A 22985-nucleotide genomic window follows, 5' to 3' on the forward strand; every position below is an offset into this window, starting at 1 on the left:
ACAATTGTCAGAAGAAAATGGCCATATTTTGGTTGGAGGAAATTGTTTGAGATGAACGTGAATCAATTTGGGAAGTATTAATGGGGTACCAAATATATGTGGACAGAATAATTAAACCAATTTGATGCTAATTTATCAGCAGTGGTGTCACGATATTATTAATTATGTTTTCTTGTTGAATAAATTAAGATCGAATCGAGTTGATGGAGTAAAATGAAATAGGAATAAGCAGACCAACACACCTGTTTGTTCATTAGAGTCCACAGATCGACAAAACCGGGCATTCATTAAGAAACTTATTTCTCATAGGTGCGTGACGTACGTTACGTGCGTCTAGTCCAGCATAGAGGAGGTAGGTTCCTGGCATCAGCTGATATCTTGACAAATCTTGACCGATGATATATGGATATGAAGGATCTGGCAATTGGGTGTTGTCTTGAGTATTCATTGTATTCTCTTCTTGCTCGTACACAACCTGCACACCGCATTCATCTACACAAAACTTTCCTTTCATAAACACTGAAATGGTCACTTCATCGCCACTTTCCAATTGATTCTCCAACTTCCAATGGCTTAACCATATCATGGCTTCATTGTCACCTGGAATACCGTGGTATGTTGGGCTATAGATCCACTCCAGACCCTTGCTCTTATTATTCACTTTAGTAATAATTGAACCAGCTGAAAACAAATCACGTAACCGCGAATAAACAGAGAAGATGTTCAAGCCCCGGACCCTGCTATTAGGAAGTAAAGGCATGGTAAAACACAGCGAGGACCCTCTACTTTTATGCTTGAACAAGCCTGGAACTTCATTCCCCGGAAGAAATGTGCTGAATATACCATATTCACTCAGTCCCTATATGTATATATATGCCATCAAAACAGAACCATGCATAAAATTAGTCAACTCTTTGCAAGGTTGATATATTTGAATCATTGAATGAAGACCTAAAATATGAACGGTTTGGATTATGACATTACATTGTGTAGTGAAAATGGTGGTTAGCACCGTATTATCTTATTAACTGGTTAATTATAGAACATTTATATTTTATATATATATATATCTAGATACATATGAGAGAGAGAGAGAGAGAGGCACCTGGACTGGGATGGAAGGCCCATTCATTGGTAGCAGACAAGAAGAAAACAACGCCACATTATTGGCTTCCATGGATTCCAAGCTGCACAAGCCCAAAAGTGTGATCATTTCTACATCAACTCTTCCAATGGGTTCTAACTTAAACCAGTACCCGATCTCAGCTAGGTTGTCGTTGCAAATGATTGAGCATTTTTCTGGTACGTGTAAAAATGATTGAAATGTCACTTTTTCCAATGAAGGACAAAGGAACACAGCCAATTCTGTTACTTTTGGTAGTCCTATAAGGGACTTAAGGCTCTTACAATTGGAAAAACGAAGTTTATCGAGCCTCGTAAGACCTCTGATGCAATCTGGTAGACCACAAATTGGATTTCTACTTAAATCTAAACTTTTCAGTAAGGTCATGGTATTCCCAAAATCCTTAGGAAAGGCAACATCAGAAAGTCCGCATCCCTGAAGACTTAAATAAGTTAAATAGCGTGGGAAAAAAGCCCAAACATTTTCTGCACTCTTCCTTGGCCATGACCTGTCCTCCCCAGTGGTGATGAGTAATTGATTTGTTGGAATTTCATCGACTTTAAGAACTTTCAGAGATTCCATCTTCTTTATCTCCACTGGAAACTCATTAAGATTTGAGCAACCAGATAAAATAAGTGTTTCGAGAGATTTTAGCACAGAAATGTTATTGGGAAGCTTCCTTATATTTTTGCAATCCTTTATATTCAGATAAACGAGTCTCTTCAGCTTTCCAATGGATTCATGGACATCAACCAAGCTTGCACAATCTTCAAGAATGAATCTCTCTAGCTTGGGTAAAACTGGGAACTGGCCAGTTTTCGTAAGGCCAGGAGAATGACTGAGGTCAAGGATCTTCAAAGATGGAAGATACTGTGAAAAACGAAAAATTGAAAGAATGTTGGAAGATAATATATGATTAAAGATTTGATCGTCAAAAACCCTAAGAAAAGAAAAAATGTAGAGCATATATACCTCTGTTCCCTTCCATACTTGTCTCAAGTTGCTATTAGGCATTTCAAGAACAACCAGACTCTCCAAAGGAAATCTACTGGGTATGGAATGCAACGAAAATTTAGACCAACACAACCATCTTAAACCTTTAGGAAACTCTTCATGATAGCTTCCACTGAGATGTACATTACTGAGTTGGAGTAGTCTTAGTTTTGGCATCCTCGCAAATCCATTTGTTTCCAATGAATTTCTTGAAGGAGTATCTTCTGCATCCATTTCCATATCCAGGACAAGACCTTCGATTGTTTCTGTACCCTACAATACAGAGGGGGAAACAAAAACAAAAACATTTTGATAAGTAATGTACCTACATCGTTGCATAAAAAACAAAAAAGTGGAACATGTTTATACATAAGAGGAGAATGTTTCTCACATTTTTTTCTGTCAATACTTTTAGAGAATCCTTCCAATGCCATAATCTACTACGTTTTCCAGGCTCCTTTGAATTTTCTAAGCGAACAATTTCTCTTCCCATGTCACGAATCATTTGATGCATATTCACATTATTGTATTGGTCGATCGTTACCAAACATCTATCAACAAGATTTTGAATGCCAACAATGGTGAAGACTTCACATGCATCTAGTATTTTGACAATGACATCTTTCTGCTTTCCAATAAAGAAACATGCAATATGGAGGAATACATTTTTGTCGTCATCATCTTGTAAAGAGTCATAACTTATTCTGAGTTTTTTCAAGATATCACTGTTAGGAATGACTTTCAATTTCTCCAATGTCCTTTCCCATAAATCTAAATTTTGTCCTGACATAGAAGCACCCAAAGTTCTAAGAGCTAATGGAAGTCCTTTGCAATGGTTTACTACTATTTCTGAATAATTCAAGTAACCTTCAATAGGATGGTCTTGTCCAAAAGCATACCAACTAAAGAGCTTCAATGATTCATAGTAACTCAGAGTTTCAACGTTATAAACTTGTATATTAACTTCATGAGCCTTTAACAACCCTGGACACCTTGTTGTTACGATGATTTTACTTTCCGAGTGGACCCAATCTCGTATATCAAGTATTCTATCTAATTGGTCCATATGATCTACATCATCGAGAACAAGAAGAACTCTTTTGGAGCTTATGACATTTTTAATCTTATTTACCCCCTCACTGGAACTGTGTATTTGGACTTTTCTCTCATTCACAAGAGCAGAAACAAGTTTTATTTGTAACTCAACTAAGCCATTGGGTTGTTGTAAAGTATCTCTGATATTTTCAAGAAAACAGCTTCCTTCAAAACTTTTAAAGTGTGAATTATAAACAGATTTTGCAATGGTTGTCTTCCCTATTCCACCAGTTCCACAAATTACTAAAATGCCTGCATCTCTTGATCCATATTGACACCATAAATTAATTTTTTTGACTTGAGAATGAATTCCAATCAGATAAGGGCCAACACTTAAGGAAGTGTGAGTGATTTTGTCTTCAATCACTTTAACAATTTTCTTGATAAACTTTGACTCGTGCCTAAAAAATTGCCAAAATGAAAAATCAATCAAACATGTCAAGACTTTGGAATTAGACTTTAAAATCCTTTTAATTAGTAAAAAAGAAAAAAAGAAGGAAGAATGTAAATGTAATTCACTAAATTAGAATGAAAACATTTCATAAAAAGCTAGGATTCAACATTAACAGATCCTAATTAACGATCATATATTTGGAAATCTAATCAAGCGCCATTGAATGGACCAAGGAGAAAAAAAATTACCCATCAGCTTGATTTTGTAAGACCATCCCTGTGAGATCTGCAATTTCTGTAAGTGCCGCCCTCCATCTGTTCACCTTCTCCATTGATTGAGTTTTTTGGTGTTTATGAAATGCTTCTGCAACTCTTCCCGTCTGCTTCCTCACATGAGAAGGATCGATGTCGTAGAAGACTGGTACAACTACATGCTTGTGGGTCCGCCTGCGTTGAAGGATCACCACAAGCTCGTCGAGGCACCATCTCGAAGACGCGTAGTCTTTTGAAATCACAACAACAGAAGTTTGCGACTGTTGGATTGCTTTCTGCAGTTGTGGCTGAATGTTTTCTCCTCTTTTCATTTCATCGTCGTCGCGAAAAGTGCGAATGCCTCTGCTCACAAGGGCCGTATATAGGTGGTCCGTAAAAGTCTTGCGAGTGTCTTCGCCTCTGAAACTCAAGAACACATCGTAACTACAATGAGGTAGACCGGAAGTAGAATCATTGGAAGAGGTGGCTTTTTGAGCTCTAACAGCAGCCATTGGTATCGATTTTGAACAAATTAACAAACAAAATGCTCTCCATTAAGGCAATTCACTTATGATATATCTCTCTGGTGAGGTAAGCGAGCTGTGCGCAATAGCTGGCTTTTTGCTGGTCAACTTGGTAAGGTGTGTGGTACTCCAAAGTCAAAATGATGTGGCAAGGACTAAAATATAAAGCCCAACTTGCAAATAAGACGACTTTTTATTGTTAATCAGTCATAGAAGTAGAACGCAAATTAATAAATTAGTTTGTAGAAGGTGACCTTAATCATGGGATCCATACGGTATTTAAATATCGCACTGAATTATAGGCATCAAATTTCCCTCCAGCAAGCCATATTTGACCTTGAATATATATTTCCTTTTCTCTTCCAATACCCACTCTTCACAAAGATGGTTCCAGCTACTTTTGCAAGAAGCTCAAAAAGAGCATTTTTAAGGTTTGTTTTGAAATAGTGCATATCCTAGCATTCATTTGAAAACACATGACAAAACAGAGTTTAGAAACAGAGATTGGAGATCATCTTATCACCATGTACATGTGCATTTGTGTATGTGCTTCTATTTTATACCCTTGCCTGTACTAGAGATTGTTTTATACCATATATGAGCAGCAGCCACATCATGTAAGTGTTTCCAAAGTGCCACTCTTTTTCATTTGGGGGCAACTGGTCACATAAACAACAGTAGAACCAATCTTGATAACCCATATATACCAGACACTAACACAATATATATATATAATATATAGCCTGGTGCATAGAGATCATAGTCTCAATATCCTTCACTTTTAGCATTATTAATTCCAAAGAAGCCAGATGCATATGCCTCCAGAAAAGACAAAAGCTTTAACAACAAACTTATTCTTGAAAATAACTTACTGATAACTTTAGCTAAAATCCCAAATTTATGTACATTTTCCACGTCTATAATAGTATATGCAGGGAAAGATTTCCCACCATCCCCTATCACATTCAAAACCAAGCCAACAATCAAATGGATATATAAATTAAACCATTAAATACCATTCATACCCTCCAAATACCATTGGAGGTGAAAGAATCTGCAACTGGAATTTGTCTCAACAGCATCAACAAAACCTTCATCCATATGTCCCCCGGCCAAATTTCAGCTGGAATCCAAATTTGTATCATGCATTGTATTACTGATCAATTTTTACGTACTTTCTGCTTTATTATTAATTATCAAGTGTTTATTAGTACAGAGTTTCTGAATTTAAGATTCTTGTATTGATTTTATGATGAGTGTTGTTGGGATATTAAAACAAAAGAGAGAAAATGAGAGCTTATAAATTAACAAGCTATAAGAAACTCTAAACTTACAAGAGCATAAGGAAAATAATTTCCTTATATTTAGAGTAGAAGTGCCTGCAGCTAGCGAAATTCGCATACCAAGTTTGTGCCACAATCTGAAATGCAATGTGATTAACTTCGATCCAAAAGGGGCACACTCATCCATCTTAAGAAGTTACACAAACATGTTTAATTAATACAACAACATTATTGAAGCATAAATCAAATCACTAAAACATCCATATATCACGACTACAACTCAAACCAATACAACACAACAAAATTTCACTCTAGTGCAGCTTCAATGACCGCATGTTTTTGCTGTCACCCTTTGAGATCTGCAATTGTTATGATTAAAGAAAAAAACCTAACATTTAGATGTACCATGAACATGTGATAAAAAACTTTAGGGAAATTTGGTAGTTATAAAAATCACATTTATTTGTTCATTTTGCTAGTTAAAAGACTGATTACTCAGGAAAGTAATATCCTTAAGTCTAAAACATATTATCATCTTATTTCAAAAAGGAAAACATATTATCATCTAACTTAAGTTGAATCAAGTCTAACAAACACAATATATATGTGTTAGCTAATGAAATGAAAAGACTCTCAAAACTTTAATTTGTTTTACAACACCTTTTATAAAACATTAAAAAAAAAAAATTTAAACTTCCATCAAACCGACAACCGCTTAGACTTTTGGAATTTTGGAATTAATGGCATAAAATACAAACAACATTTACTATGAAACCCACAAATATGATATTTATACAATAAGAAAGAAGAAATAAATAGATAGTAGATTGTTAAGTACCTTAATTAATCATCAATTGATGCGATTTGTTCATCATTAAGGAGAATAGATGGGACATGAGAGATGTTGGACCAATCCTCACCTTCTTCCCTTTTGCATCTTTTGCTCAATTCAGGACACCCGCCAATGTCCAATTCTCTGAGTGCAGTGAGGTGATGCATCCCTTCCGGCAAACTTGACAATTCGGGGCAATTCCCAATCTTTAGTTTCTGGAGCAACCTGAAGTTTTGAAGCCACTTCGGAAGTACCGTGAGATCGTCACAATTCGCGATACCCATGGACTCAAGAGTGTTTTCAGTCAGTATTGAAGTTGTGAAGAACTACTTTCAAGAGTGTTTTTAGTCATGTTTGGTGCATGATTGTGTATGTATCTATTTTATTTAATTTTGGTTCCTAATAAATTTAGGGGTTCTCCTTGGGCGGGCTTAACTTGAACCTGTCCAAACCCAACCCAAATTTTGAGGTCGCCCTAATTCACTGCTTGACACTCAATGAAGCACCGATATGGATATAAATACGACGATACGATATGATACGGTGATATAAAAAAATTTTAAAAATTAAGATACGATACGTTATGGATACGGCAAATAAAAATATATATTAATATATAATAATAAAAATATGAATAATTTAAAACATACTTTAAATAACATAAAAATTTAAATTCATTTCACTTAAACTCTAAAGACTTAAAAAGATCATCCAAATGTATTGGGTAACGTATATATTAACTAATATTAAACATTATATTATTAACATATATTATACACATTGTACTGGGTAAGTGGGTAACATATATATTATTAACATATATCATTATATTATTAACTAATATTACATATTACACCGAATTGAAGAGAGTCAACTACTCAAGAAAGTAAGAAACAAATATACAAGCTGACAAAGTGATAACTGACAAGCTATTAATAATATAATTTATATTTTATTATATTACAATCAAATAATGAAATAATCAATATTATTATACATCAACCAAACGACCAGTATACACTATACGACTTTCCTTAATCTCAATTCTAGTTCTCAATTAATATATTACCAGTATACCACGCACAAAGTTCAGTAGTTCACAAAGAGTCAAAGACACAAACAAACACCAGTACGCACTTACCAGTAGATGAAGTGGCTGAAGAACTGGGTGCGACGCAGGTCGATCGTCGCTTGTCGGCGGTGCGGTGCAGGTCGATTGTTTGGAGTGGGTTTCTGCACATCCGATTTGGGTTGCCAATTTGGGTTTCTTGACTCTCTCCAATTTGGGTTTTCAAGAATAAGTGAAGAACTGAAGAAGTAGCTGAAGAAGTTTGTTGATGCAAATTTCCGTAAGAGAGATGCAACAACTTAGAGATGGTGACCTGGCTGATCCGAAGTCTTGTTGGATGATGATGTGGGATCTTCCTGTAAGAGAAAAAGAGATCAAAGGAGATGGACCGGTATGGTACCAGCCAAACACGCTCCGATGATGAAGTTAGTGATGTGTGTTTGATGGTAAGTGAGGAGGAACAAAGGATGAACTTGAGAGAATAGGATGAACAAGGCAAATGTTCTGGGCTTATTCTCAGCAAGTTGGGTATGCTCTTGGGTGAGTGAGAGCTTTGTGTAAGTGTTTGTCTGGTGAGAGGTTGATAGCTAGATCCTCCATTTTGCACATATAAGTTGGTATATATAGGCAGAGGAGATTGTGATGAGTAAGATACCTGCATGTGGTTGGCTGGTTGAGAAAGATCCACGCGTTCGGTCGTGAACAGTCGCATGCACAGCTACCCACCTCATTTGCATTCAATGCAAGTATGGAAGATTCAGGTGAACTGCCTCAGTAGTCATGAATGTGGGCTGAGAAGTCCCATTTGTCAGAAGACCTTTGTCAGGTGCATTTAAGTGTGACGGTTCATCCCAACATGATCTTCCTTGGAATGGCGGCGGGGGGCCGAGCCGACCCGAACACATGTTCTTATGTGTATACATGAAGCCCATGTGTGATCGGATCGGACATGGGATTCCTGACCGAACCGATCCAGTAGATAGGGGTCCTTCCGAGTCATAACTGATTGACGCTAGAACTCGAAAGGAGGTTCCTTCCGCGCCGAGCCGAGCCGAGCCGAGACGACCGTGGAAAGATGAACACTCAATCCTTTGGAAGATCATCGGTTCGGGTCGGACCGGGCACGGAGGACTCGGCGTGGCGATCCGATCTGAACTGACAGAGGAAGTGCCGAGCTGTGATGATGTGGAGGTCAAAGTTTGACCACTGAGAAGTCAAACACTGAAGATGGGTCTGACCGGCCACGTGTCCAGCCATGGTTGACTGTTGGATCGGTGTGGGTTTATCCACAAACAAAGATGAAGTGGCACTGTGGCAGACACGCAGAGTCCTCGATCGATTTCATGATTTCAAGGTAGAGACTCTTCGTATCCTTCATCCAAATTAAATTCTCTTCGTTTTCTTTAATTGACTGTTAAACGTATCCAAAAAATCGGATACCCGTGTCGAGAGCAAAGGATACACGTATCCAACGAGTCAAATACGTATCCGTTGACTTGGATACGTATCCAAAGCGTATCGGCCCGTATCTGATGCGTATCCGTATTCGATACGGGATACGGGACCAAAATGGCGTATCCATGCTTCAGAGCTGACACCTAAACCTGAACATACAACCCGAGACTCAGCCCAAATTTGCAACTCATACCAGCAACCTGATACAAATATGTATTAATAACATATTCATATATCAAATAGTATTTAAGCTATCTATTAGTCTGTCAGATTGTTGTTGTTGAATTGGTGTTTATTTGATTCTTAATATTCTGGATTTGGTCTTTCTCAATTTTTTTTTTTGACAGATTGGGTTCACTGGTTAAACCTATGGGCTAAACTAAACCTGACCAATCCGGGCAACCTGAGCTCATAAAATTACTCATAGGTTGAGATTATTTTGAGCTCATCCCAACCAGTGTGGGTTAAATCCGGGTTTGTAAACCAAACTAAGTATCTCGCTTGAGATCAGGCTAACCTTACAACCTGCCCGAGCAGTTATATGTCTTTAACTGCTATGGTTATTGTATTTTTCATTTTATTTAAATTTTTATAGGGGAGGCGATGATGTTGGGTTATATTTACCAGTATTCTGTTTTTTTCTTGAGTCATATGGAAATGATTTGTGATTTGTTTACGCTCACTTAACAAATATTGTCTCGAGCTTATAGTTGACAATGATTCTTGAAAAGTTTCTCATATCCCAACTACGCTGTTGAAATTTTGAAGGAATTGCAAGTTTGTTAAGCTATGTTAATCAACCTTAAACTCCATCAGGGTTGGAAGAAATTGTTGAGTGCCAAATTGAGAAATTCATCCTCATAATCTTCATTCTTAGGAGGGTTGCTGATTGTCTTTTGCATCTGGAGTATCTGGTCTTTTTTGTTATGAGAGTTTATGGAACTCTTTTGATATCAATGCTGTATATGAAGTTGTATTTTCAATGTGTTGTTGCTCTTATGATGCATGCTATTAATACACTGTATGTCATCTAAGTATCTTTCCTTTTTTGGGTCTCAGTTGCCATCTTCTGCTTGGGGAAGTTGAAAATGCAATGCAGTACTTGAATAAGTGCTTGGAATCAGGAACAAGTGTGTGTTTGGATCGGAGAATTGTAAAAGATTCTGCTGATGGCATACAAAAGGCTCAGGTAATGCATTTGTTTCTTCACATATTTGTGATAGGGATGTAAGATTTTTATTTTAATGCTGTTTATAATAGTTTTATAATTAGTTATTGTATTTTGAGTTTGGTGATTGTGCTCAAATAGCCAAGGAAAAACAGAGAAGATGTGGTGGAGAAAGATTTCTTTTCCTCAAAATGTCTTAACTTTCATTCTAACCATGTAATATAAGCTAGTAGATACTTTTTTGAGTATTTGTTGGCCTGGAGAGTATTTTGTGAGTGTTTTTTAAGATGATCTAATTAATATTGTTTTAGGGATTTTTTTTTTTTTTGGGGGGGGGGTGAGTACACGTTTTATCTTCAATTTTCATGGTGGGTGCAAAAAGCAAATGGGTGTATTGAGAAATAAAGTTGGTGCAAATAGCACCCATTTTTAATCCACCTATTCATCATTTTCAAATTTCACAGTACGTTTAGAACAGAATTTACCAAACAGAGTACAGGTACTCCTGTTATCTAGGGCAAGTTTTACATAATATTAGCAAACATTTTATAGTATTGCAATTGCTTTTCTAAAGAAACTTTTGGAAAGCTGCAGCATTGTCTATAGGAGCCAAAGGATAACAGTTGGTGTGCTTGACATGACTTATGTGGTCTTGATTTTATACATAATCAATGTTTCAGGTATCCACATGCATAGGGTTAAGGAATCGTATAGGATCCATTTATTGATAATACATAAAGTTTATTAAAATATTGTGACAGCTATTTATGCAGTTTTCTTATTTTCAGAAGGCTTAATTATCGACTTACCACCCAAAACTGTAACTCATTCCCACTTTACCACCTGAAAGTTTTTTTGTCCCAGATTACCACCTGTAACTTACACCCGTGTCCCATTTTACCTTGTTCCGTCAATAATTCCGTTAATGCTGACGTGGCGCGCTGGATGTGCGCCACGTGTCACATCTTTTTTTGTATTTTTGTATTTTTTTTTATTTTTCTATTTTTATAAACTTTGAAAATTAATTAAAAATAGCTCCGAGCTTAGAAAAATACAAGGAAAATTCCTACTGACTTGTCTTGACTAGTACTAATTTAATATAGGGTCAAAATGCCAATTTTCCCTCTAAAAATTTCCAAAAAATTTGGAGAGTCCAAATTTATTTCTAGAAAATTAAAATACTCTAGACTCTTTGGAAATTCATAGAATAATCTCCCGAACTCTAAAAAATATGAGGTCTGCACCATTAGTCTTCTAAAAACTAACAATACATTTCTCGTAAACACTTGTTACCCAAAAGACCTCTCGGTCTTAGAGGAAAATAAAATTCCCTATAAAATAAATTCTATAAAAATTCTAGAATTTCTGTAAAGTCTCAAAATAATTCTCTAAAACAGGCTTTTGGTAATTTTTCAAAATATTGTTGAGAATTTGTCCAAGAGTTTACGAAAATTCTAGAATTTATTTAATAGAGGAAAATTTATTTTAATTTTTTAGAAATAAATTTGGACTTTCTAATTTTTTTTGGAAATTTTTAGAGGGCAAATTGGTAATTTAACCTTATAGTAAATTAGTGCTAGTTAAGACGAGTCCGTATAAATTTTTCGTGTATTTTTCTGAGTTCGGAGCTATTTTTAATTAATTTTCAAAGTTTATAAAAATAAAAAAATGCGAAAAATAAAAAAAGATGTGACACATGGCGCACATCTAGCGCGCCACGTCAGTATTAACGGCCAGATCGTCAACATTAACGGACTTGTTGACGGAACAAGGTAAAGTGGGACACGAATGTAAGTTACAGGTGGTAATCTGGGACAAAAAAACTTTCAGGTGGTAAAGTGGGAATGAGTTACAGTTTTGGGTGGTAAATCGATAATTAAACCTTTTTGAAAAGAAAGTGGCAGCGTATTCAAATCGTTCTGCCAAGCTTCTGGAACAGGGAACTACTGATGCAGCTCTCAATGCTTTAGAAATGATTGCTGAGGCCTTATCAGTTAGTTTATACTTTATACTCAGAAAAATTACTCGAATTGAAAGCGGAGGCTCTGTGTTTGGTCTGTGCTATATTCTCTACTCATGTATTTTCATTAAGTGTTTTTTTCTTATACCCCAAGTTTTGGTCTGAATATTGTTTGTATTTTTTGTGCTTCTTGCAGTTGAGAAGGTATGAAGAAGTAATTCAGCTGTGTGAGCATAGTTTGCATTTTGCTGAAAGGAATTTTGCTTCAGGGAACAGTGTAGCAAATATGGATGGTTCTGGATGTGACAATTACCCATTTGTTAGGTTGTGGAGGTGGTTCTTCATATCCAAGTCTTACTTTCATTTGGGAAGGCTTGAGGCAGCTCTTGCTTTACTTGAGAAGCTAGAGCAAGTGCGATCTATTAAAGACATGTAATACACAATTTTTCATTGCATACGTAACTTTTGTATTATAAAGTTCAGTCATGACATTCCTTTCTCTAATGAGATGGAAGTTACTGAGTCTAATTTTAACTATGTAGGTATGCAAGTAAGAATTTGGAATCATCGGTTTCATTAGCTGTCACTATACGTGAATTGTTAAGCCACAAGGTAAGCCCTCTGTTGCTTTAATATATTATGGTTGTTGCTTTAATATATTATGGTTATTATCTCACTTGGATGGAGGATTAGTAGAAAACTTTATAAATACGTCTCTTATATTGTCATGCTTACTATATCATGTATCACATATTCACATGTGTTGCATCAGTTATTATTATTATTATTATAGTTATTTTTAAAATGAATTGTTTTTTCTTTCTAATCTGGGGGAGGGGAGACTCAAATTTGGGACTTCAAACAATGTGGAGTATTAAGTTAAGTGATTATCTTGCAAATGCAAAGAGAAGATTGGTAGCACATACTTCCACATCAAACCTTCATTAAGATAATTGTTTTCGTTGTACAATAATGCAATGATGGTTTTCAAATGATAGTTTGTATTGGTCCAAGGTGATTAACAATGACAAGAGTTCCTTGTCCTAGGGGATGAAGATTATAATCTTGGGGTCACTTCGTGTGGTAGAAACAAAAGGTTTCTGGTTATTCAATACTCTAATTACTTGAAATATGCCTTTAATATCTGGAGAAAATTAAAAAGGGGGAGGGGGGAAGGAATTACATTTTTGAGAATTTAATGGAAAGGTCAGTAATGTTTGGGCCAAGCAAATTGAATTCTTATGTGTTGGAACTTGGAAGATATGTTTTTTCCTTGCTCTTCTTGTTGTTGATTTATTTGGCCACTGTTCATAATAATAATGTTCTTGTTCTTCTGTCTAAGAGCTTTTATCTCTGTATCCAAATGTTTCAAATTCTTGTTAGCTATCAGTATGATTATTCTGCCAATAATTCGAGCATTTGAGATCATCTGTTAAGTTCCAATTCTCTTAAAAACAGAATGCAGGCAATGAAGCATTTAAATCTGGAAGATATGCAGAAGCCGTGGAGCATTATACTGTTGCTTTATCTAGCAATATTGGATCTCGTCCATTTGCTGCAATCTGATTGTGCAACCATGGTGCAGCACACCAAGCTTTGGGTCAGATTACTGATGCCATTGCAGACTGCAGTCTTGCCATAGCTCTTGATGGAAATTATGTGAAGGTATGCCATTTAGGTGCATTTCCAGCAGGATACTACATAAGCATGTGAAGGTACCCTAAGAAGGAACTTTTTTTTTTTCTTTAATAATGTGAAGAGACCCTGTTTTGAGGATTTTGTTAGCACTTAATGACAGTCTTCATAACAAAGACCCATTTTTCTTTCCTGATTACTGAGTTGTAGATATCAAGATATCAATCCATTAAAATTTTCCGCGATCATTTAAATATGATAATTTCATTGGAAATCTTTCAAAATCTTGACCTTTTCCATTACACTCATCTTTTATTTTAAAGAATTATAACTTGTTTCTTCCTTTGTAATCAGCAATTAATTGACCTTAAGATGATATTTGATATTCCAACTTAATAATGCTAAAGTTACTTTTACAATGTGTGTAACTCAAGTCCTGCAGTTCTTACAGAGTGATCTAAATAAGTTTGAGCTACAATGCTATAATACTTTTACAATGTGTGTAACTCAAGTGTATTGATTTTTTTTTTTTTGGAGAACAAGTGTATTACTTTGTTGTCTCTTTGGCAAGAAATCAGGTTAATTTGTTAAATGTTACCTTTCTTTGTTCATGGTCTTGTCCCCTTTTTTAGCAATGAATTATTCTGAACTCAAATTGGTTCTGTAAGTATTCTTGTTTCTGACTGTGTTTCTGATTGTTTCTGTCTTTAACAGACAGTTTCTAGAAGAGCCACCTTACATGAGATGATACGGGACTATGGACAGGTGGCCAGTGATCTCCAAAGACTTGTTTCTATCCTTGAAAACCAATCTGATGACAAGGCCAAAGAGTCTAGTTTACAAGGTAGATCGAATGGCAGTGTAAAAGAATTACGCAGCTCATCGACGTATGCCTTTGATGGAAGAAGAAGCTAAGAAAGGAATCCCCTTAAATTTTTACCTCATTTTGTAAGTTCTTATTTTATGAACGTCTTTATAACTTGCCTAGATGTTAGTGTTCAATGAATTATGCATGGTGTCATGGAAATTTAGGGTTTTAATAAACCAATGGAGTTAGTGTTTCATATATATGTATAAATATGTGTATACATATATATATATCTGCGTATGTGTACAAATAGATGGTTCCAATCATCAAAATACAATATGGAGTTAACCCCACAAGAGATCCCTTAAATAAGCTTATTTAAGGGATCCCTCAATGGAAGAGGCCTATGTGTGTGTGTGTGTGTGTGTGTGTGTGTGTTTATAATTGTTCTCTACAGCTGATTATTGCACCTTTCCTTTTTTTTTTTTTTTTTGCGGATTTTCCGGCACCGAGTGATTGGCAGGAACGTTGAGCCCTCGGCGTCTTTTTTTTAACACTGCGAATCGCCACTTATATATATAGAGAGAGAGTAATGCTATTTGGACCAAATTAAGTGACCAAATGAGAGGGACCAAGTGAGATGTCACTTGGGGAGATGTGGAGATAAGGGACCACATGGAGATGAGGACCCCCTCCCCAAGTGACACCTCACTTGGTCCCTCTCATTTGGTCACTTAATTTGGTCCAAATAGCATTACTCATATATATATATATATATATATATGCTTATTTATAAATAGGAATTCTCTAATGAGGATGCCCTCATTTTAAGAAATGTGAAGACCACAGTGCGGGACCCATTTCGAAATATGGTCTCATGATCCAAACCATTTGTTATTCAAGTCCCTCTTCAAGGATTGTCTTTGTAGAACATTAGACAATCGGAAATCTTTTAATCATCTAATTGTTGTTAAATAACTAGGAAACATAGTGTTTCCAATAAACAGATATATGGTCATTATGATAATCAAATGATTAAATGATTTTTTATTTTTCTGATTTTTTTGCGCGAGTGATCTTGAAGAGGATCTTAAAAATGAATGGTTTCGATCGTGAACTACATTGCAGGGTGGGGCCAAACAATGTGGTTCTTTTCTTAAAATGAGGGCATCCTTATAAGAGATATATATATATATATATATATATAGGTAATGTTCTCTTGCCAGATATTTAGCATGTTATGTATTGTTTTAATCTGCAACACAAATTCTAACAAGAATCCATTTGATCAATGGTCCGGATTGACATTTTAGCAACATAACATAACCAACTTATCTTCTTAGAACAGAAGTTAGGTATCATAGTTTGTGTTGGTTACATACCATTCCCAGGCTTACTCTTAGATGATATTGCTAAAGATCTTATAATGTTTCCAGAATTATTGCTTTTGCTATCTCCATGTGGGAGGAAACTTTTGCCGTACATATACATTGAATGGTGGCTAATAACTTAAAATGATGTCCATTAGATGCAATAAGGAGTATTGAAGTTGTGAAGAACTACTTTCATATTTTGACAGATTTACATTTTAGTCATGTTTGGTGTATGATTGTGTATGTATCCCCATGCCTAGATTTTTGGGAAGTTTATGTTGCCTGATAGCTTGACAGTTGAATTGGTGTAGCAGCTTAGTTGAGTTCAGAATATTGAGCCTATTTTGCTGTGACTTGTGCCAATAACTGATTATTGTAAATCTCAATGCCAGGGGAATTAAACCTTCTGACACAAGCTCTGACATTAAGAAGGCATACCGGAAGGCAGCTCTCAAGCATCATCCGGACAAGGTTTTAACTTTTATACCTCCCATTGAGAAGTTTATGTATTCTTCTGTACCTCTGACAGCCCCCTTTTTTTTTTTTTTTCTCTATTTTCTTTTAGTCGTATTTAGGCTGGCCAGTTCTTGGCAAGAAGTGAGGGTGGAGATGAAGGTCGACTCTGGAAGGAAATCTCTTTGGAGGTTCATAAGGATGCTGACAGGCTCTTTAAAATGATTGGAGAGGCATATGCAGTGCTTTCAGACCCTACTAAGGTTTTTCCTCTAGATGATTGCTACTTGACAGTTATTTACTGAAAAAAAAAAAAATTATTTATACTACATTATTCTATGTGATTGAAGCTTTAGTTGTTTTCGCATTCATTGCACTATAGACATAATAATTATATTATGTAAGAAACACATTGATTTTGCGAGCTCCCACAGTATTGCCCTTTTAAGAGATATTCTGGCCTTACATAATTTAAAAACTGCCCCAAACTTTTTCTTTTTCTTTAATGTTCATTTTGGCAACTTCATAGCCTATATTGATGCAGCAACTGCAGTTCTAAAATTTTGATTTTACAATTGAAAAGCTTTTATATTTTGCATCCATTTTTTCTTTTTTCCTTTTGTTAATGTTTTGTTGTAAAGATGTTAACTCTTAAGTTGTAGCTAAATTTAGTACTTGAGACAAATAAGCTAAAGACCATTCATTTTTGGCGACAGGCCATGCATTTTGTAAAGTTTGAAACCTTGTAGATGATAGGATGGTTAGTAACTTATCCTGTTGAAAGCACTAACTATGTTAAAAGTTCCTGGGAGATATTTCAATCAGGACCTAAACCATACATTTTTACTAAATCTAGATTACAATTTTCTTCTGCCAACAGCGCTTACAATATGATCTTGAGGAGGACATGAGAAAAGAAGCAAATGAAAGCAAGGAGAGGAGCATCTATAGAAAACCTTCAGATTTTCAGAGTCCTGGACGCAGCAGCTATAGAAGACCTGATTTTCATAGCTCTCCATTTGAGAGAAGCTCTTATGGTTGGAACAGCAGGGAGAGTTGGAAGACATATGGAAATTCATATTCTCGATGGTAAAAAGCAACTTGTAGACTTGAGTTTTATTCACAAGTTCAGGGCAGGTTTTTTAATGGCCCTAGGCTTCATAGAGGATCAATGGAATGTGCTGGCTGCTACTGCTCAGGTACTTTCATAAGAATGGATCCAGTCAAAAGTAGCCAAGTTCTTTGATCTGAAAATGAGCTTCATATGGACATTGAGATGTTGAGATTGGTATCCATATAATTTACAGGAAAACAAATAAAGAGAAATTTTTGGCCTTCATACAGCAGCAATGTTTAGGTGTATAATTTACTATCTTCAAAATTCAACACCTTCCCTGCACCTCTATATTCAGCAAGTGCTAGCGATGATGGAAGAAGAGCTGGAATTCTTTGGTGGAAACAAATAATAGTGAGGATAAAAAATTGTAAAATGTATTCTTCTTTGTATTTATGTTATAAATGGTTGCACCAATGTTATAAATGCATTTTGAAAGGTGCCTAATAAAAAACTTCCGTTTCTAGCTTTTGTATTCTGCTTGTTATGTTTATTTTTGGTCAAACTGCTTGTCATGTCTAGAAAAAAAAAAAAACAACTAAATTTGATTGGTTGCTTTTTGGATGTTCACTTTGGCTAAACTGTACTAGAATTTCTAGTTTATGTAAAGAGCAAACAAAAGTAAGCCAATATTACAAATTTACAATAGAGGCCTAAGGTAGGGATGGGAATGAGAATGCCATTCCATTGTTTGGTTATCATACGTTGTAAGAGGATGAGCATTCCTATTATTCCAAAATAATTGGAATTAAGAATGTCGATTCTCGTTCCTAGAAATTCAAGCTCCAAACATCGGACAATCCAGATGAGTTTTGGGTTTGTGAGAATGTGAAGTGTGGTGTTGTCTCGCATTGAATCTGAATTTCAGCTGGAATCTTAATTTATATCGTGCATTATATTACGCAGTTATTACTTTCTCCTTTATTATTAATTATCAAGTGTTTATCAGTACATAGTTTCTGAGTTTAAGATTCTTCTATTGATTTTATGATGAGTATTGTTGGAATATTAAAACAAAAGAGAGAAAATGAGAGCTTATAAATTAACAAGCTATAGGAAACTCTAAACCTAAAAGAGCATAAGGCAAATAAGATTTAGAATAGAAGTGTCTGCAGCTAGCGAAATTCGCATAGCAAGTTTGTGCCACAATATGAAATGCAGTGTGATTAACTTCGATCAAAAAGGGGCACAATCATGCATCTTAAGAAGTTACACAAACATGTTTAATAAAACAAAATTATTGAAGCATAAATCAAATCACTAAAACATCCACATATATATATATATATATATATATCTCTCCTTGAAGTTATTAACATTCTCCTATTTCAAATTCCAATATCACGACTACAACCCAAACCAATACAAGACAACATTATTTCACTCCAGTGCTGCTTCAATGACTGCATGTTTTTGCTGCCACCCTTTGAGATCTGCAATTGTTACGATTAAAGAAAAAATCTAACATTTAGATGTGCCATTAACATGTGATCGAAAACTTTAGGGAAATTTGGTAGTTATAAAAATCACATGTATTTGTTCATTTTGGTAGTTAAAAGACCTATTACTCAGGAAAGTAATATCCTTAAGTCTAAAACATATTATCATCTTATTTCAAAAAGGAAAACATATTATCATCGACCTTAAGTTGAATCAAGTCTAACAAACACAATACGTGTTAGCTAATGAAATGAAAAGAACTCAAAACTTTATTTTGTTTTACAATACTTTTTATAAAACATAAAAAAACAGAACGCAAATAAGAATTAAACTTTTATCAAACCGATAACCGCTTAAATCTTTGGAATTAATCGCATAACACATAAATAGCATTTTCTTTGAAACCCACAAATATAATATTGATAAAATAAGGGAGAAGAAATAAATAGATAGTATATTGTTACGTACCTTAATCAAATCATCAATGATGCGATTTGTTCACCATCAAGGAGAATAGATGGGACATGAGAGATGTTGGACCAATCCTCACCTTCTTCCCTTTCGCATCTTTTGCTCAATTCAGGACACCCGCCAATGTCCAATTCTCTGAGTGCAGTGAGGTGATGCATCCCTTCTGGCAAACTTGACAATTGGAGGCAATTCCAAATCACTAGTTTCTGGAGCAACCTGAAGTTTTGAAGCCACTCCGGAAGTACCGTGAGATCGTCACAATTCGCGATACGCATGATCTCAAGAGTGTTTGCAGAATCTTGAAGCCAACGGGGCAAAACCTCCTGACTTCGATCCCCGATCACGAAAAATCGGAGATTTCGAATGCCTTGTCCTGATTCCATCAAATCAAGCTTCTCACATTCAGAGATACATAAAGTGTCTAGTGCGGTCAAGCGTTCCATATTAGGCGGCATGGACTCCAGACTTTCACATCCCAAAATAAACAGTTTCCGAAGGTTAGTGAGGTATTGGATCCCTTCACCCAAAGATTTAAGATTCTTACACTCGACGACCCCTAAAAATTGAAGAGAGGTGAGGTGTCTAATTCCTTCTGGCAGATACATCTGCTGTGTAGTTAACTCCAAGTGTATGAGGTTCACCAGGTTCCCAATGTCTCTGGGTAACTCCTTCAATTTGTGACAGTTTAAAAGTCTTAACGTCTGCAAATTGAGCAACTTACAAATGGAATCAGGAAGCTTTTCTATCCTATGATTACCAGACAGATCGAGGTATCTCAAGTGACTCAAATTGCCAATGGAACTTGGCAGGACCTCAAGAGTCGAAAGACTCAGATCTAGCACCCGAAGATGCTTGAATCTCGAGATGCATGTTTTTAAAAAAGATTCATTGGTGACCCCATCTCCCTCATCTGGAAATAGAATGGTCCGGAGTTTATCTGACTGGAGTAGGAATTCAGGAACCAGTTGCTCTTCTTGGGAGAAATCCTTTTCAAACAGTGACACATGCCGAACCCTTTCAAAAGCTTTATTGGGACGGAAATTATCAGATGACATCTCTACCTGCGCTACTGAGATGGCTAAATCATGAACTAGATCATGCATTTTAAAATATATTCCAAATATAAAATCCTCCTCTAATTGAAAGAAAGACCTAGAACATAATTGCCTTATGTAGTCTAGGCCTATCTCATCATACCCTTGGTTTCCATTAGAGGTTTCAAGGAAGCCATGCGCCATCCATAGTGGATTCAGAGATACACTGTGAAATACGTAATCTTTTGGAAAAAGTGAACAAAAGACAAAACAAGGCTTCAAGTAAGGTGGCAATGCATTGTAGCTTAATTTGAGTGCAGGTAGAATGTCATCGTTTTGCTGTTCCAATGTCCATATTGCATTATCCCTCACTTTCAACCAATCATTTCTGTCTCTTTTCAAAGACAGTAGGCTCCCTACAGTAGTTACGGCTAGAGGAACTCCTCCACACTTCTCAACAATACTGTTTGCAATGTCCAACAAGTGTGAATACTGCTTCTCTTCTCCTTTTCTAAATGCCCTTTTTATAAACAAAGACATACAATCCTTAGGAGAAAGACCTTCTAATCGATGCATGTGTGTGGAGCCCATAAGTGAAGCAACCGATTCACTACGTGTTGTTACAATGAGTTTACTCCCATTAGCCCCAACCTTTAACAAGCTTTCTAAACGAATCCATTTGTTTTTTGTAATTCCCAGTGGCTTCTTATCCCATACATCATCCAACACTAGAAGAAATTTTTTATCTCTCAAAACATTTTGCAACTTAATCTCCAAATCATCCAAACTTACATCCTCACAATTTTGATTAGTTGCAGATTTAAGAATTTTACGAACCAATGTTTCGTGGTCAAAGTCATCTGAGACGCATACCCACATGCTCAAATTAAATTGTTTTTTTACTGTATCATCATTACACACCAATTGAGCAAGTGTAGTTTTGCCCATACCTCCTAACCCAATAATGGAAATAAGAGAAAGATTCACGTCCCCATGACCAGTGTTCTTTAAGAGATGGGTGATAAGTTTCTTTTTATCATCATCTCTCCCAAAAACATCTGAGACGAGCACAGAAGAGCCGGTCTCCCTCTGCATGTGCACGCCATGCCAATCTCCAGCTCGTTCCGAGAGAGAAAAGTTATTCTTTTCAACAGTAATTTCATCTAACCTTTTTCTTATGTCTTTGATTCTCTGACCCATTTTATAACGAAACACCAGTGGATTAGAACGTGAAAGGAAGTTGCATACCTTTCCTCGTGCCTTTCTTGTGATACTCCCACGGTTGAGCACTTGCATTTGCAACTTTTGGAATTCAAAATCATCGAGCACTTGGTCTGCATCGTAGCAAACCTCTTTGAGCTTTCCTAACCAAATGGACAATCGCCGATCCTCTGTCTGCTTCTCCTCTGCATCCAGGAGCACGATGGTGATGGTTTGTAAGGTCTCTTGGAGCTTGTTTAGCTCATCTTTGACACCCCATGCCAAGCAAATCTCTTGGTAAGTATGAGAAGCAAGCCTAGTCAACACTCTCTCTGCAATGTTGAAGGCTAATGACTCCATAATGATTCAGGGGGGGAGGAAAGGGAGTAATGTTATGTATGGTTGATTTGAGAAATGGGAAACGAGTAGATAGCTATGATAGAATATGGCACTTTATGGATTGGAAACTTGGCTTGCCTGGGTCTTCCTGAAGCAATTGACCAATCTTTCTTGTATATACATATGGAAAGCAAGCTGAAGGGGATAATTAAGGCTTGGCCAAAAAAAAAAGAAGGGGATAATTAAGGGACATGTGGGCCGGGCACCATGTGAAAGGAATCGGACTATGGAGTGGTGCACTCTAAAATGACGTGGAATAAGACAACTTGATTTTTATACTAATAAGCCATAGAATTAAAAATTGGTTTCTAGAAGGTGATCTTTATTTAAAGCCCAACTTGCCAATAAGACAACTAATCTGTATACTTAATCAGCCTTGAGAATGGAGTTTTGTTTTCACTCAGTTTTCTCACGTGCTCTCTCTCCCGAGCTCTCTCTTTTTCCCCTGCAGTTGCTGTGAAATCGAAGCTAATTAATGAAATGTCTTCGAGGTTTCAATCAAGAAAAAGGATGCACATATGATCCTCATGACCTTTCTTAAAGCATTGGGGCGTGGAATTAAAATGTAGGAGCTAATGAGATTTTTGCACCAGTCCATGTCCATAAGAGCAAACCAAACCCTCAATACTAATTAGCTTTCAAAACATTATAGTTCTTTGATTCATGTATGATATCTAGCGAGTATCAATACTGCGATAATGAACTCACTCACACTGTGCCACACACAAAAAAATGTGACGAATTCACCACTCTTTTGCTTATATACATGAAGACTGAAGTTAAAATTAGTATCTATGAATATACAAAAGAGGCTTGCGTTGAGTAGATAATATGAATTGATGAACTTATTTATTAAATTTTAAACTTTAGTCTTCAAAAGTTTACAGTGAATCAAAAATACTAATTTGATT

The 22985-nt window shown here is 36.0% G+C and overlaps 3 protein-coding genes and 1 pseudogene across 6 annotated transcripts in view; 2 read left to right on the forward strand and 2 right to left on the reverse strand.

The window, feature by feature from the left end:
- LOC147282496 (uncharacterized) overlaps positions 1-13251 on the forward strand; it is a 52716-nt gene extending 39465 nt beyond the window's left edge. The window contains exon 8 of one of the 2 annotated variants that reach the window (XM_086249131.1): positions 13146-13251. The gene's annotated coding sequence lies outside the window, so the exon portion shown is untranslated. The remainder of the gene's footprint in view (positions 1-13145) is intronic. The other variant, XM_086249132.1, reaches the window with a different exon arrangement.
- On the reverse strand, positions 167-4391 carry LOC147282500 (disease resistance protein RPV1-like). 2 transcript variants are annotated; one of them, XM_086249126.1, is made up of 5 exons: positions 3854-4391; positions 2508-2667; positions 2096-2389; positions 1106-1993; positions 167-859 (listed from the first exon to the last, which is right to left on the reverse strand). In XM_086249126.1, exons 1-5 carry the CDS (start codon positions 4366-4368, stop codon positions 254-256), a joined length of 2463 nt encoding a protein of 820 aa, XP_086105252.1. In that variant the 5' UTR covers positions 4369-4391; the 3' UTR covers positions 167-253. The 2 variants fall into 2 exon arrangements, with proteins under 2 accessions (XP_086105252.1, XP_086105251.1); XM_086249125.1 differs by having other exon boundaries at positions 2508-3612.
- On the forward strand, positions 8313-17616 carry LOC147282501 (uncharacterized; annotated as a pseudogene). Its single transcript, XR_015122919.1, has 11 exons — positions 8313-8325; positions 9836-9980; positions 10079-10208; positions 12082-12180; positions 12344-12579; positions 12690-12759; positions 13606-13812; positions 14497-14730; positions 16356-16434; positions 16539-16679; positions 17297-17616. The product of XR_015122919.1 is annotated as an uncharacterized LOC147282501 (transcript).
- A 993-nt stretch (positions 17617-18609) lies between these two features.
- LOC147282502 (putative disease resistance protein RGA1) lies at positions 18610-22185 on the reverse strand. Its single transcript, XM_086249127.1, has 2 exons — positions 19439-22185; positions 18610-18963 (listed from the first exon to the last, which is right to left on the reverse strand). The coding sequence occupies exon 1, from the start codon at positions 22033-22035 to the stop codon at positions 19444-19446; it is 2592 nt and encodes an 863-aa protein (XP_086105253.1). The 5' UTR covers positions 22036-22185; the 3' UTR covers positions 18610-18963; positions 19439-19443.
- Positions 22186-22985: the final 800 nt, after the last annotated feature.

Source organism: Dryas octopetala, chromosome 6 (assembly GCF_963921425.1).
Source record: "Dryas octopetala chromosome 6, drDryOcto1.1, whole genome shotgun sequence".
NCBI lineage: Eukaryota > Viridiplantae > Streptophyta > Magnoliopsida > Rosales > Rosaceae > Dryas > Dryas octopetala.